The sequence below is a fragment of the Artemia franciscana genome, chromosome 3, assembly GCF_032884065.1.
Source record: "Artemia franciscana chromosome 3, ASM3288406v1, whole genome shotgun sequence".
Lineage (NCBI taxonomy): Eukaryota > Metazoa > Arthropoda > Branchiopoda > Anostraca > Artemiidae > Artemia > Artemia franciscana.
Window position 1 is genome coordinate 33,045,540 of NC_088865.1, and position 15,007 is coordinate 33,060,546.

General features: G+C 34.4%; 1 protein-coding gene across 2 annotated transcripts in view; it reads right to left on the reverse strand.

Annotated features, from left to right (window-relative positions):
* The window catches only part of LOC136025185 (AP-2 complex subunit alpha-like), a 64,689-nt gene that overhangs the window by 28,079 nt on the left and 21,603 nt on the right, over positions 1–15,007 (reverse strand). For both annotated transcript variants that reach the window (XM_065700978.1, XM_065700977.1), the window contains exons 5-9: positions 13,868–14,127; positions 11,526–11,694; positions 9,817–9,954; positions 3,624–3,806; positions 1,164–1,295 (exon numbers count right to left, since the gene is read on the reverse strand). In XM_065700978.1, coding sequence (XP_065557050.1) covers positions 1,164–1,295; positions 3,624–3,806; positions 9,817–9,954; positions 11,526–11,694; positions 13,868–14,127 — 882 coding nt within the window. The remainder of the gene's footprint in view (positions 1–1,163; positions 1,296–3,623; positions 3,807–9,816; positions 9,955–11,525; positions 11,695–13,867; positions 14,128–15,007) is intronic.

A 15,007-nucleotide genomic window follows, 5' to 3' on the forward strand; every position in this document is an offset into this window, starting at 1 on the left:
CAAAAATAGGCAAATACAAAAATGGCATCAGATGTGCCTCTTAAACTTAAAAAGTTCTTTCATTGCTAAAGAAATTAGAGTTTATCCTTTGCTCCTTTCTAAGTGATGACGTTAGAAACTTGACCTACGGCAAAAAAGTCAAGTTTTGAACTAATACAGATTGGTGTACCTATTATTCATTTCCGATGTATTTGATTTTCAGACCAACTTGGCTCCAGTGGTAAGACATGTAGGGGACTTGTAAGTAATAATCAACTGGTAGGCTACAATGATATTCAGCGATGAGGGGTTTGCAGCTTTTGCGAGGTGGTGTACCTAGTATTCATTTTAAGATACTTACAGATTAACAACTTTAGCGTTTAATCGAAGCGAGGAAACAAAACCAAGCAATACTTTACTCGGCGAAGCCGATCAATGGTTACCGCAAAACCTCACGTTGCCCATGCAATGTAGATCTAGTTTATAGTGGCAATGCTCATTCTCCCAAAGACTTTCGAAAGCTGAAAAAATGCACAAAGACTATATCCACCAATTGGATAGATTCAAATTCTTATAATTGAGAGGTTTTTCGATTAAACACGTATCAATGTTCAACAAATGCTTATTAAAAAGAATTTCAAAATTTCCAGGAAGAAATAAAACGGCTAAAATATGAGCTGAATCAAGAAGATCAAAAAACCAGGAAGCAAAGGGTATGTAAGGTGTTTCCTAGAGTATGAATGATGTCAACGCTTCAATTACTTAAGAATGACTCCTGATGCACAAGGACGTTAAAATTAGAATAATAAGCTCTAGTTATTATAACTAGAATAATAAAGTTATAATACTAGAACTTTCCTTAGAGTGGGAAAAAAGCTTCTTTTTTTTTTCTCAAAGACGGTTTACTTTTCTAGGCATAATAATAATCGTCTGATTATTATTATACCTCTTTCATGATAAACGAAAGAGTCTGTTTAATTCGAGGGAGTCTGCGAACCGTTTTACTCATAAATGACAAAAAAAACACGCGGAAAGTTTTGTATGAATTAAGTTCTATCAATGTTCAACGAACGTTTTCAAAAAAAGAAAAGCAACTCTATTTTTTAAAGGAAATACACAAATCAAACATATAGTTAGATAATTCCATTTTTGAATCTTTTAAATCTAATTAAAATACTGCTTACCTTGGAATGTAAAAGTTGAAATTGTACAGCTGGTGCAGACCTCTGATCGCCAGCAATGAGGTTGCCGAATTCTCCCAGGATATATGCTCCGACTTTTACCATGTTTTCGTGACAAGCCTGTGCTTGCAAAGCCTACAGAATAAAAAACTGAATTTTCAGCACACGGTACGTAGATCAAGCAAAAAAAAAAAAAAAAAAAAAAAACTCATGAACGCCACACCTTCCTCAAAATGGGCCACACTACCACTATCAATTGCCACAGCCAAAAGGTCGAAGGTGGTCATACAAACATTTCTAGGGTTTCACATTTTCAGATAATCTTATCAATATAAGAAACTTTGGAAACACCATTTTTTTTATGAAAGTAAAGCAAATTTAAATCTCACTACGAGTATTAACTGAACTGTATAAGATAACAAACTAAAAAAAACAGACATTACTGTGAAATCCCAACGGGAACCCAAAACCAACATAAATAATAATAGACACTAAGCTTCAACTTATGATGGATATAAATATTAAAAATAATCAATGCATTACACCTCCCCCTTCAATCTTTGAAAAGGCTAGGATGTTATTTGCACTTTATTGAAAACTAAATAGACAGCTTAAATTTTAAGTTTTTTTTCAGCCAGCTTATTTTCCTAATAGTTAGTGCAATACCCCTGATTTAGTGAAGAGAGAAGTCTCCTGTGGTTCTTTTTCAGGATCGTGATATAAAACATAAGTTGGTAGAGAACTAGAAAACGGCTCATTCGAGCACAAACTGAGAGTTCTAAAGCACTTTAGAAACGAAACAGGTCGAAACCACAGCTGCTATTCCAGGAACTTTCCGTGAGACCTTCATCGCCCAACACACAAATGTCATTGGAGTATAATGCTAATTTAATCGATACAATTCAAGGTATAGACAAGAATTTCTTGTTCAATAGCGACAAGAAATCGTAAACCCACAAAATAAGGGCCTTGAAACCGGCCTCGTTCATCTGCAAATCTGAGTGACTTGTCGGTCTCGTGCCAATCCTAAAACTCGGCCGCCCACCTGAGATTTTGATTTATCAAACAAAAATTACTTTAAGCTTAAGGGTTATCATAAACTTAGTATTGAGAATATACGATCTTGCTGATCACAACATTTGAGTCTAATGTTGAAACAGGAAGTCCAAAAACAAAACAACTTTAAGTACATATTTCAATAGTAGTGTTTGATTTCTACCAAATTTGATATTTGAGAAGTTATTAGTTTAGTGATAATAAATAAAAGATTAATATTAAAGATACAAAAGTACAAAATCGAAAGAGGTTAAGTTTATTAACTTAAAATCGGAATTTAAGATTTCCTGAAGTAGTTTGAAGCTAATACTGAAACACAGAAGTCACAAATCAACGGACACTAAGAAATTACTTGTCATTTCCTTTTTACCAGGCTTGGTATTTAATAGTTTATTAGCTTACTGACAGAAAGTCTGAGGCATATTCCAACATAGAAAAAAAATATCAAAATATGTTAAACACAAAGTAAAAAATCGGCGGATATCTTACGCCTTTTTGAAGTCAGAGCCATGCAAGGATGGTGAATATGCACGACTAGAGCGCATTTTGGCAAGTCTCATAGCCCCGCACCCTACTTTGCACAAATACTCATTCAGACTATTTAAGAAATTGTCTTGAATGATTAATTGCTAATTCATGAGGATCATTAAATCCTAGGATGACTGTCCTAAATAGAGATACATCTAGTGCGCCAAAAAATTTCACAAACAGTATTCAATGCCTGCCAAAGCTGCTCTTTAAGGATTACTTTTTTCTTACAAATCTTAGAAACATTTTAACACAGATGTCTTAAATTTAAAGAAACTATGCGTATATTTCCCTTACACGGAGCATTCTGTTTCTGTTTTAAGTCCAAGTCATGAAGAATTATCAACGTGCACAATAAGAGGTCCCAAGGAGGTCCTCTTAGGTCCAGGTCTTCTTCCACTGCCATCTTCACATATACAACTTTTTTTCCATTCACTTTATGGTTATTCAAGCATTATTTAGGAAATAGTCTTCAGTGATTGAATGATAATTATTAAAAATAATAATGAAACGCAATGTGGATGCAATAAACAAATTTAGCAAATGGTGTAAAAGGCAAAAAAAAAATGCTTTTATTTTGAAATCCTTGGTACTGCAACAATTCCTTGGTCTCTTTCCAAAAATAATAAGAAACAGTATCTTTTTGTATCAATGTTGTTCTTCAACGTTGGAGAACAACGTTCAACGTTTGTATTCACCGTTGTATTACTGTTTTTGCATTGCCTACAAGATTGTTCTACGCGTTATAGAAACAAAGGAAAATCCAAATCGTACTCTTCAGTTTTCTACTTTCCTCTAAAATTCAAGACGTTTAAAATAACACCTCTTAAATTAGCGCTGCTGATATCATTGGACTATGAAAAAATGAACTTTAAATACCTCAAAAACAGTTTTGGCAGCATAGCCTTGTACATCCTCCCGGTTGATGACAATTTGAATGACTCTAAACCAAACTTCGTCAGAAACATAGTCACCGGCAATTCGAATCAAATTCAGAATAACGTCTACGTACCACGTATAGTCAGTGGCATATTTTTCAGCCAAAATGGCAACTTTCAAAACCTAAAAAATTAAATACTAATTAAAATTTGCAGATTTATAAACGACATTCTTATTTTTCTTGTTACGCAGTTTAAATATTTCAATGTATTTGTATCTGCAAACCAAAGAACAAAGAATATCACCTTCAGCTTATCTTAGATGAAACCCCACTTTTCAAGTATATCTATGAATATATAATAAAGGGTCTATTTATTTATCCTTTTTCAACTAAAATGGCAACTTTCCAAACCTAAGAAATTAACTTGTTACGCAAAAATTCTTGTTACGCAGTTTAAATATTTCAATGTATTTGTATCTCCAAACCAAACAACAAAGGATAGCACCTTCAGCTTAGCTTAGATTAAACGCCACTTTTCACGTATATCTTTGAATATATAATAAAGGCTCTATTTATTTATCCTTTTTCAGCTAATATGGCAACTTTCCAAACCTAAGAAATTAAATAATAATTAACATTTGCAGATTTATAAACGACATTCTTATTTTTCTCGTTACGCAGTTTAAATATTTCAATGTATTTGTATCTGCAAATCAAAGAGTAAAGGATATCACCTTCAGCTTAGCTTAGATTAAACGCCACTTTTCAAGTATATCTATGAATATACAATAAAGGGTATATTTATTTATCCTTTTTCAGCCAAAATGGCAACTTTCCAAACCTAAAAAATTAAATAATAATTAACATTTGCAGATTTATAAACGACATTCTTATTTTTGTCATTAAGCAGTTTAAATATTTCAATGTATTTGTATCTGCAAACCAAAGAACAAAGGATATCACCTTCAGCTTAGCTTAGATTAAGCGCCATTTTTCAAGTATATATATATATAAATGTATAATAAAGGGTCTACTTGTTTATCCTTTTCCAGCCAAAATGGCAACTTTCAAAACATAAAAAAATTAAAGACTAATTAACATTTGCAGATTTACAAACGACATTCATATATTTCTTGTTACGCAGTTTAAATATTTCAATGTATTTGTATCTGCAAACCAAAGAACAAAAGATATCACCTTCAGCTTAGCTTAGATTAAACGCCACTTTTCAAGTATATCTATGAATATATAATAAAGGGTCTATTTATTTATCCTTTTTCAGCCAAAATGGCAACTTTCAAAACCTAAAAATTAAAGGCTAATTAATATTTGCAGATTCACCAACAACATTCTTATTTTTCTTGTTACATACTTTAAATATTTCAATGTATTTGTATCTGCAAACCAAAGAACAAAGGATATCACCTTCAGCTTATCTTAGATTAAACGCCACTTTTCAAGTATATATATATATATATATATATATATATATATATATATATATATATATATATATATATATATATATATATATATATATATATATATATATATATAATAAAGTTTTGGAATCAAGAGGATTCGCTTTGAGTTGTGAAAATTAGAAAGATGAAAAAAGAAAAAAAGAAGCAAAACAGAAATGTCAAGTCCTGATAGCAAACGTAGAAAGGTCAAAGGTCCTAGCCGCCAGCCATAGCAAGCAAAGTACGTTATTTCGGACTACATACAGAAACCAGATCCCATAAGATTCAAGGGCCAACGTCCCGGGACAGTCATTGGCGACGGTCTGTTTGCGAATATATGAAATGACTGTTGCTTCTGTAAGCACGGTTTCCATTACTGTATCCATGACCCAGACCTTTATTCTTAAAACGCTCCTTTTAAAATGCACTTTCCTTGAAAAACTATGGTCTTTTATGAAAACACAGCATTTGAACAAAACTTGTAGGAAAAACTACACTGGAATGAAAACTGGATTCGAGGGCTGTGGAGTGGACTGGATGTCATACATCAAAGTACCACTACTATTACTAACAACTCACCGCAGCACCAAGCCGCCAGAGGGCAACACAGCTACGCAAGCTCCTCCATCCCAATATATTCGAAGCCTCCCTCTTTACACCCTCCCAGAAAGCTCTCATCTCCTTTAAATCTTTCTTTATGACATCCTCCCACCCCAGATGAGGACGACCAGCTTTCTGTTTAGCCCTAGACGGTTGGCCAAAAAGGAAAATCTTTGGCAATCTGTCATCCTTCATCCGCAGAACGTGCCCTAGCCATTTCAATCTTTTTTTCATTATAGCCCTAGAAAACGGGATTGAAGCACATTTTTCGTACAGCCTACTGTTTGAAATACGGTCAGTCAGCCGGGTACCCAGAACAATCCGTAGGCAATTTCTCTGGAAATCATCTAGGAAATCTTCATCCACTTTTCGGGGCACCGATGCTTCAGAGCCACATTTGACCAGTGTTTTCACCGTACCTTCCAATATTCTAATCTTGGTTTGCTGACTTATCTTCGTATTCTTCCAAACTTTTTTTAACAGTGAAAAAACACCCTGAGCCTTGGCTATTCTACTTTTAACATCTTCACTGCTTCCGCCGTCTTTACTAATAATACTACCAAGGTAAAACTGCCCACCTGATTTCGGTACCCAACGTCACCTTAAAAGTTCATTGATTTTGCTCGCACTTTCATCTAGGATGCTTAAATCATCAGCATAATCTAAATCCAGGAGAGTTTTTCCTTCCCATTTGATTCCGCGGTCTCCCATTGCCTTTCCTGTGCTCAAAGTCCATCAAAAATCATCCATATAAAGTGGGACAGAACACAACCCTACTTAACTCCTGATTTAATACAAAACCAGCTGCTATACTCATTTCCTAACTTAACCGCAGCAGTGTTATTCAAACAGTTCGTGGTAACGAACTGTAGTAAGGAGCGACCCGGCTCAATAGTAAACGAAACTCCAAAAAAAAAGGAATTTTGATACCAAAAGATACATCAAAAGAATCGAATTTTCATGCTGATTTTAAATATACAAGTTTCATCAAATTTAGTCTTTGTCATCAAAAGTTACGAGCCTGAGAAAATTTGCCTTATTTCGGAAAACAGGGGGGAAACCCTCTAAAAGTCATAGAATCTTAACGAAAATCACGCCATCGCATTCATTGTATCAGAGAGCCCTTTAGCAAAATTTCAAGCTCCTATCTAAAAATGTGGAATTTCGTATTTTTTTGCCAGAAGACAGATCACGGGTGCGTGTTTATTTTTTTTTCAGGGGTCATCGTACCGACCAAGTGATCCTAGAATGTCGCAAAAGGGCTCATTCTAACGGAAACGAAAAGTTCTAGTGCCCTTTTTAAGTGACCAAAAAATTGGAGGGCACCTAGGCCCCCTCCCACGCTCACTTTTTTCCCAAAGTCAACGGATCAAAATTTTGAGATAGCCATTTTGTTCCGCATAGTCAAAAACCATAATAACTATGTCTTTGGGGATGACCTACTCCCCCACAGTCCCTGGGGGAGGGGCTGCAAGTTACAAACTTTGACCAGTGTTTACAAACAGTAATGGTTATTGGGAAGTGTACAGACATTTTCAGGGGGATTTTTTTTGGCTTGGGGGTGGGGTTGACGGGAGGGGGCTATTTGGGAGGATCTTTCCTGGGAGGAATATGTCATGGGGGAAGAGAAATTCAATTAAAAGGGCGTGGGATTTTCTAGCATGACTATAAAAAAACAAAGAAAAAATAAACATGAAGTCTTTTCAATTGAAAGTAAGGAGTAGCATTAAAACTTAAAACGACAGAGATTATTACGCATATGAGGGGTTCTAAAAATACTTTAGCATAAAGAGCGAGGTATTTAGGAGGATATAAATACCTCGCACTTTATGCTAAAGTAATTTTAGTAATTTCAACTATTTATTCTACGGCCTTTCTGATTCAGGGGCCATTCTTAAACAATTGGGACAAAACTTAAGACTTAGTGTAAAGAGCGGGGTATTAACGAGGGGGAGAAACCCCCTCATATACATAATAAAAAAAATAAGAATATAAAAGTTTGTTATGTAAGTTAATTCTTAAGTTACGTATATTTTCTACTAATAAAAACATTCGTTAAAAATTAAAAGTTCTAGTTGCCTTTTTAAGTAACCGAAAAATTGGAGGGCAACTAGGCCTCCCCCCTCCTTATTTCTCAAAATTGTCTGATCAAAACTAAGAGAAAGCCATTTAGCCAAAAAAAAATAATTAATATGCAAATTTCACTTAAAAAATTTATGTGCGGAGAGCCAAAATCATACATGCATTAATTCAAAAACGTTCAGAAATTAAATTAAAAAAACTAGTTTTTTTAACTGAAAGTAAGGAGCAACATTAAAACATAAAACCAACAGAAATTACTCTGTATATGAAATGGGCTGTCACCTCCGCAATCCCTCCCTCTTTACGCTAAAGTTTGACTCTGCGACAATTCTACTTTTACAACAATTAAAAACTTTAGCGTAAAGAGCGAGGGATTGCGGAGGTGACAACCCATTTCATATACGGAGTAATTTCTGTTCCTTTTAAGTTTTAATGTTGCTCCTTACTTTCAGTTAAAAAAAACTAGATTTTTTTTAATTTAATCTCTTACATAGAACTAATCACAATATTGTATTTGTCTGGTATACCATACATGGATAGAACTTTTCTACAGCTTTTCTATCAATAGAATCGAACGCTAGCTCATACTCTATAAAACTGAAGACCAAGGGTGTTTGACTACTAAGGCTCTTCTCAATTATTAACCTAAGAGGGAAAATTTGGTCAAAACATCCTCTACCTTTTCTAAAACCGCACTGTTCTTGTCTTAAAAACGTTGTTTACAGCATCTCCCAGTCTAAAAAGTATCATATTACTAAGCAATTTGCTACATAAAGAGACCAGACAAATGCCTCAATAATTACCACACTCATTCTTATCACCTTTTTTATACAGTGGTTTAGTTAAGATTTCTCTAAAATCGTTAGGTACTTCCCTTTATCAAAAACCATTTTCATAATCTTCACTAACTTAATTTCTAACCTCAGAGCCGCCATATTTAAGAAACTCAAGTACCACACCTTACGCCTCGTTATTTTTTAGTTTTTTTTAAGAACTGTCGCTAATTCTTCCTACTAAAAAAAAAAATCTTCCTTCACATCCAAGGTATAACAAACTTTTCCATTTTCCAAAGTTTAGCACAACTTTTTCAACTTTTCCAAGTTTAGCACAACTTCAAAATGTTCAGCCTACCTCTTTCAAACTCTTTATTTATCACTAATTGTGGTCCGTTCCTAGCTTTAACCGGGACAAGTCTAGATTGACTACTCCCTCTCAATTTACTAACATGCCAATACAATATCTTACTGTTAAGGCGTCTAGCTGTATCTTCCAAATCATCGGCAATTTTATCAATGGCCTCCACTTCACACCTCTTTAGTTCATATTTTAATGCTTTCTCTACTTTCTTTACATTCCTTTTGTCTTCAGATGATCAATGACTCAGATAATTCTTGTACAAGCCCCTTCTCTTCTCTATTAAACATAAAGCTTTTTCACGATTATTCCTAGCTGCAATCCTAGATTTCTTCCCTAAAACACCATCAGCAACTTCATAAATTGTTTTTCTAAAATCATTCCAACCATCGTCCACATTGTCAAATTTTAAACTCTCAACTCTAGTATTCAACTGTTCCTGGATACAACAAAATGTTGAAAACGAAAATATTTTGCACTTCATCTAGCTCTCAGGAAACAGAAGTAATGCCAAAAAAAATGAGGTTCTTTTATTTTGTTGTGACAGTTGGTCAAGGGTCCATGGACCAAAGACTATTTGTACACTGAGAAGACAGATATTGCAAGTCGATATCCGAGATATAATAACCATATAATTTAGTATCTTGCGTATGGCTGCGATGCAACTTTTCCTGTTTCTTTTTGGTGAAAAATTGGTAAGATAATAATTTAACTCGCGCAATTTTACAGTGTAAATTTAGAGAAAATGTGTTAAAATGAAAAACCTTAGAAGACAAACTTTTATCCCCAATCAGAAACAAAGATCACTCTGAAGCATTTTCCAGCGCCAACGTAGCGTATCATCTCCATTCGGCTTTAAAGACAAGACTAGAGAAAAAAAATGCAACTCCTCTTGAATTTTTTAACTACTTACCATTTCTTCTCTAATGGAATAATCAGCTGTTTCTAAGTAATTTAACATTTCTTGAACGATTTCTTCGGCGTTCGTTTTGTCACACATAGCATACAAAAGATCTACAGCACGTTGTCTAACCGAAACATCCCTTTCCGTCTAAAAAACAAAAGAACAATGTTATTAGAGACTAAGAGGCATGAATTGGGACTCGATAGAACGTTCTTTAACATGACTGCATCGACATTTAGAGGTCTCACTGAAAAAAAAAACCAACCATGTAAACGATTTAGCCTATAAAACAATTTTGTAATAATTTAGTGGCACGGTATAAAAAAATACATCTGCAATAATTTGCTGATTACAACTACCAAGCTTTCTTTTTCCTGCATTTCTTCGTTTCACTAACCATAACAAGCGTTCAACTACTTCTATTTGAGCAAAACAGTACCAGAACTTATCCGACATCCTCTTCAATAATAATTCTGATTAAAAATATTAAAAAAAAATTCTTCTATTATTATGATTATAACTGTTATTTACTTTATTGCAAAACGGTTCAAATTGCAATTCAGAGGCCGTACGATGTAGGTCTGAAACCCACTATTAATTTCATTTGTCAGTTCGCGTTCGAATATGCCTATAGACGTTTTTAATTTTATTTATATATATATTTTTCTTGATCCCAAAATTCAAAGTCGATCCATCGTGCTTGTGACAGCGATTTAAAAAAAAAATATTTTGTCTTATCTCTACATCCTTTGGACTAATACTCGAAGAAGGAGTCCGTTATAACCTCATCCCCAGAATCCGAGTAAGGATCAAATGCTCCTTCATATGTTACCACCATGAATAGAAAAAGGAAAATATGACATATTTATTAGTACTGCGAAACACAAATAAAATTTCAGTGCAGAGGTTCTGTGAAATGTGCAGAGCAGTGACCCATTGGCTGCAGCAGCAGTTGCAACTATGTAACCCCATGTAAAAATGGCTATGTTCCTTTTCACGTTTGTCGTTCGCCATTGAATTAGACTACAAGTTTCACATGCGTGAAGCAAAGAAAAAACAAATATATTCAATACTTCTTTTCATAGCTTCCTGAATCAGTTAAGTTTCTTTTTTAATTACCTATGTGACAACCCTAGAAGATTTCCTGCTGCTACTGATCATACGGATATGGAGACATATAATGCGAAAAATTAAACAAGGTCAAAACACTGATTTGTCATTTGATTCCAGAAGAATATGCTCATTAAATCCCTACCACATTTAACCAAGATCTGATGGATGCGGAGGACAATGTAGCTATTCCATCAACGTAGGACAATGTAGCCTTGTGAATCGATGTGTAACCCTTTCACCACAAAATTCAGATCAAGCAAAGAAATCTGAAACCACAACCACTAACTGTCAACCAGGCTTGACTAAACTCTATCAACCTGCATTAAACTCGGGACTATCATAGAAGATCTAGCCTCCTCCTACCCCACCCTAAAAAAAACAGGAGAAAGATTGAGGACAAACTCAATTAGAAAAGTTTAGAAAAGTACAACTGTAAATCTAGCTCTTACTACTCAAAGAGTTTGTTTGGAATTCATTTAACGGTCATCTCGAATCCCTTTCCCTCCTCCAAAGGAAGGTCAAATCGTTAAAGGGCAAAGAACGTTGTGTTGTTTTTTTTTTTGCATTCAAGAGAAAATTATACACAAATAAATGAGCACAAATACCTTCAGTGCGTTGATAACAGTTTCCTGGTGTTTTTTCACAGCTTCATGTGAAAATTCGCTAGCAGCCAGAGTGCACATAGATTCCAGCGCCAAATAACGGAGGTTTGTTTCTCTGTGTGACAAAAACTGACCAAGCTGATTGCATGCACGCACCAAAAGACTTGCATCGCTGATAAGAAAACAAAAATTAATACGACACCAAACGAGGTTGCTGTGCCCCTTTCCCAAAAGAAAATTGTTAGATTAATGAAATTTGTAAATATTGGTTTTGACTCAATATTAATAATCATAAAATACGGTCCACCCAACTTTGAAAAAAAAGAAGTTTGACATACTAAGAAATAACATAAAAGAATAAGAAAAATACCCATACGCTATAAAAAAAAGAAAATTAAAAGGAACTCGCATATGATACACTAGAGCTGTTACTTTTTAAAATAAACCTGGTATGACAATCAAACATAAGCACAACACAGCTATAAGAGCTAAAGTTTAATTATAAGTTTTACCCCTTTATATATTTTAATTTCGTTTTAAGTTTCTTCGAAAAGGCTGTGGTCGTTTTTCTTTTTGGCAGCCCCTCAGCATACTCTAAAACGTAGGTACCAATTCAAGAATTAAAGCTTAGTTTATAAAAACTCGAAAAATACCGAGTTACGGCCATGTTTTGCGTCAGAACTTTGGAAAGCTCAAAATAGGGACTTGGTCAAACCCAAAATTAAACTCTTAAAGAGAAACATAAGATCAATAGAATATCTTTTGTACAAAAATAAATTGGCAACATAACCCTCCTGCTGTCACAGCATGATACAGAAAGACGATGGCACACTAATGAGAGCACATGAAGTTAGATCCTTCTTCGCAGCTACATCTTCTATTCACCTTTGATTCATGGAAAGAGAAATAGAGACCCTCTATGCCGAAATCCCTAAGGAAACATCTACAGAAGTTTCCCACTTCGAAGTGTACAATGAACTACTATGATTGAACACTAATGTTGCTTCCTATCAGAGAGCATTATCAGTAAAACTTTAAATAGAATAGGCCATCTTTATTTCTTTCATCAACCATCAAGCAGTCATTTTAGGAACCCAAATGCACAACCTGATACGAAGTGGCCAGATAGAGGAGGCTTTTTTTTACTTACTTCCAGTCGACTACAGCAAAGCTTCTGACTTGATTGACAACTATACAGTAATAAATAACCTAAAAATAATGGGTGCCAGAAAGTGTATTCTACTGTTGGTCATTGATTTTCCACCAAGTCACCACCAGTGTGTACTCTCTCATCCCACAAGGAACAAAGCTAGTAGCACGCTTGTTCTTAGCAGCAATTAAACACATTCTCCTGGAATTTGAAGATAGACTGAAATACGTGATGACCTCTTTCTACTTCAGAAAAAATCAAAAATGTATCCCCAATTCAGTAATGAAGCCAGCCAAAACCTTCCTTCAAAAATGATGCAGCAATGGCCTTCAACTCAATGAAAACAAAATCCAAGTGATGCGTTTCTCCCTATCTTTGTAGAAAATGTTTACATGCGACCAGTTCTTGAAGATCTTGAAGCTATTCAGAGACGCACAATCAGGATTGTAATGAACCGAAAGTATACCACTTTCATAAAATAATCATAAAATACGGTCCCCTCAACTTCGAAAAAAACTGGTTTTGAAATACTAAGAAATAACATAAAAGAATAAGGAAAATAAGAAAAAATAAGAATAAACGAATAAGAATAAGAGAAAATGCCCTTTTTACGTGATCGTAATCGATCACGCTACCGTTCCTACGTGATCGGCATTTCCAATTTATGCACAAGGTGGGTGGTCAATCCTTTCCTGACTTCAAACCATTGACTATACATCTTAAGGGTCTAGTGCCATCTAACTTACATACTTACTTATCATTGAATTTTCCTTTCACCTGTAGCAGTAAATGCGAACAGTCGTAACAGTGATCTACTCGTTCAACACAAATTCAGGACAAACCTTTGATACTTTTTATTGTCACTGTTTTTAATCAGTAAAGCTACCATTATGTTTGTTCTTTTTTTTGTAAAAGCTATGTCACTTAGCTTGGCCTTGGCTGTGACTACAACATTTGATTTCAGAAATACTGATTGTGATTCTAAATTTAGAGCCAATTCAGTATTCAATATAATTTCAATAGCTAAATATTAATAATATTAGAGAAAATAAATACTACGAAATTGATGGTGTTGTCCATATTTCTCGCCCAGACAACATATTTAAAATGTCACTTATATTTTGAAAACTACCCAAAAAACGTTCCTGGAATACACACACGAGTAAATGTAGCCTTAAACTACATTAACACTTGCCTGTCCATATGAATGATTAAAGAAATCGCTTCAAAAAGAACAGCATTCTTAGCATTGCTATGTTGAACCTTTTTAGACTTCGGTGGTTCCTGGGCTTTGTTTAGGATTGTTTCTAAGCATTCAGTCAGGCGACCGCGGATGCCTGGATCATCAGGGGGAGGGTAGTTCTGTAGAAGCCTTAGGAGTTTTACACTTAGCCATGGAGCAGGAACAAAATAGTAAGTATAATCTTGGAGATCAGTGTAGCTTGACGTTACAATCTGTAAATAAAATATTCAACCTTCTAAAAAAGACAATAAATAAATAGTCTACGATGAACTTGTTTTTACTAGAAAAAAGGTCAAAAAGCATAGATTAATTGTACATATAGACTATAAAACCCTAGGCCAGGCTTGTTGGGGTATAAAAAAAGACAAGAAAAGAACACAGAAGAAATAAAAAGGACAAGTAATCAAGAACTAGAATTGTTCCAACAGAGAAAGTTTTCACAATTAGTAAAACGGACAATTGAAGCTAGATTAAAACCGCAAAAATTTAGGTTTCCAGGCTTAGCCTAGATATCTTTCCAAAGTGGTTAAAAAATAGGTGATTTAAAATTTCGAAAAAAGAAAGAAAAAAAATCCTTCCTTGGAATACATTGGCAGATTAGATCTACTGTGTTATATTAGCAACATGATAAGAGCATTTCAGCACATCCTACTGCTCAGATCATTGTAATTAGAGCTACAAAGGAATGCTATCACTTTACCAAAAGACAAAGGAATAGAGGATTATATATAGATTAATAATAATATAATAAATAAAACCAAGAGCAAACACACAATGAATTAAGGAATTAAATATGTAACATCCCCACTGCTAGGAATAGATATAGAATAGATATAGATATAGGAATAGAATGAGTCAGGGACATTGCCAGTTGCCTTTTTACAAACAAAACTTGGTATAAATTAAAGAAAATAAATAAATGAAAGTAAACGAAGTAAATAGTATGAACAACTAGTTTCGACGGTCTCTGATACATCCTGATATGCTTCGGAATTAACTTGATCTAAATAAGAATATTAATAAGTAGAGACAGGACTTCCACCTGTGGCGAACTTTCTGTTATGAATACCTGTTTAGCTGTAGCATAAGCCT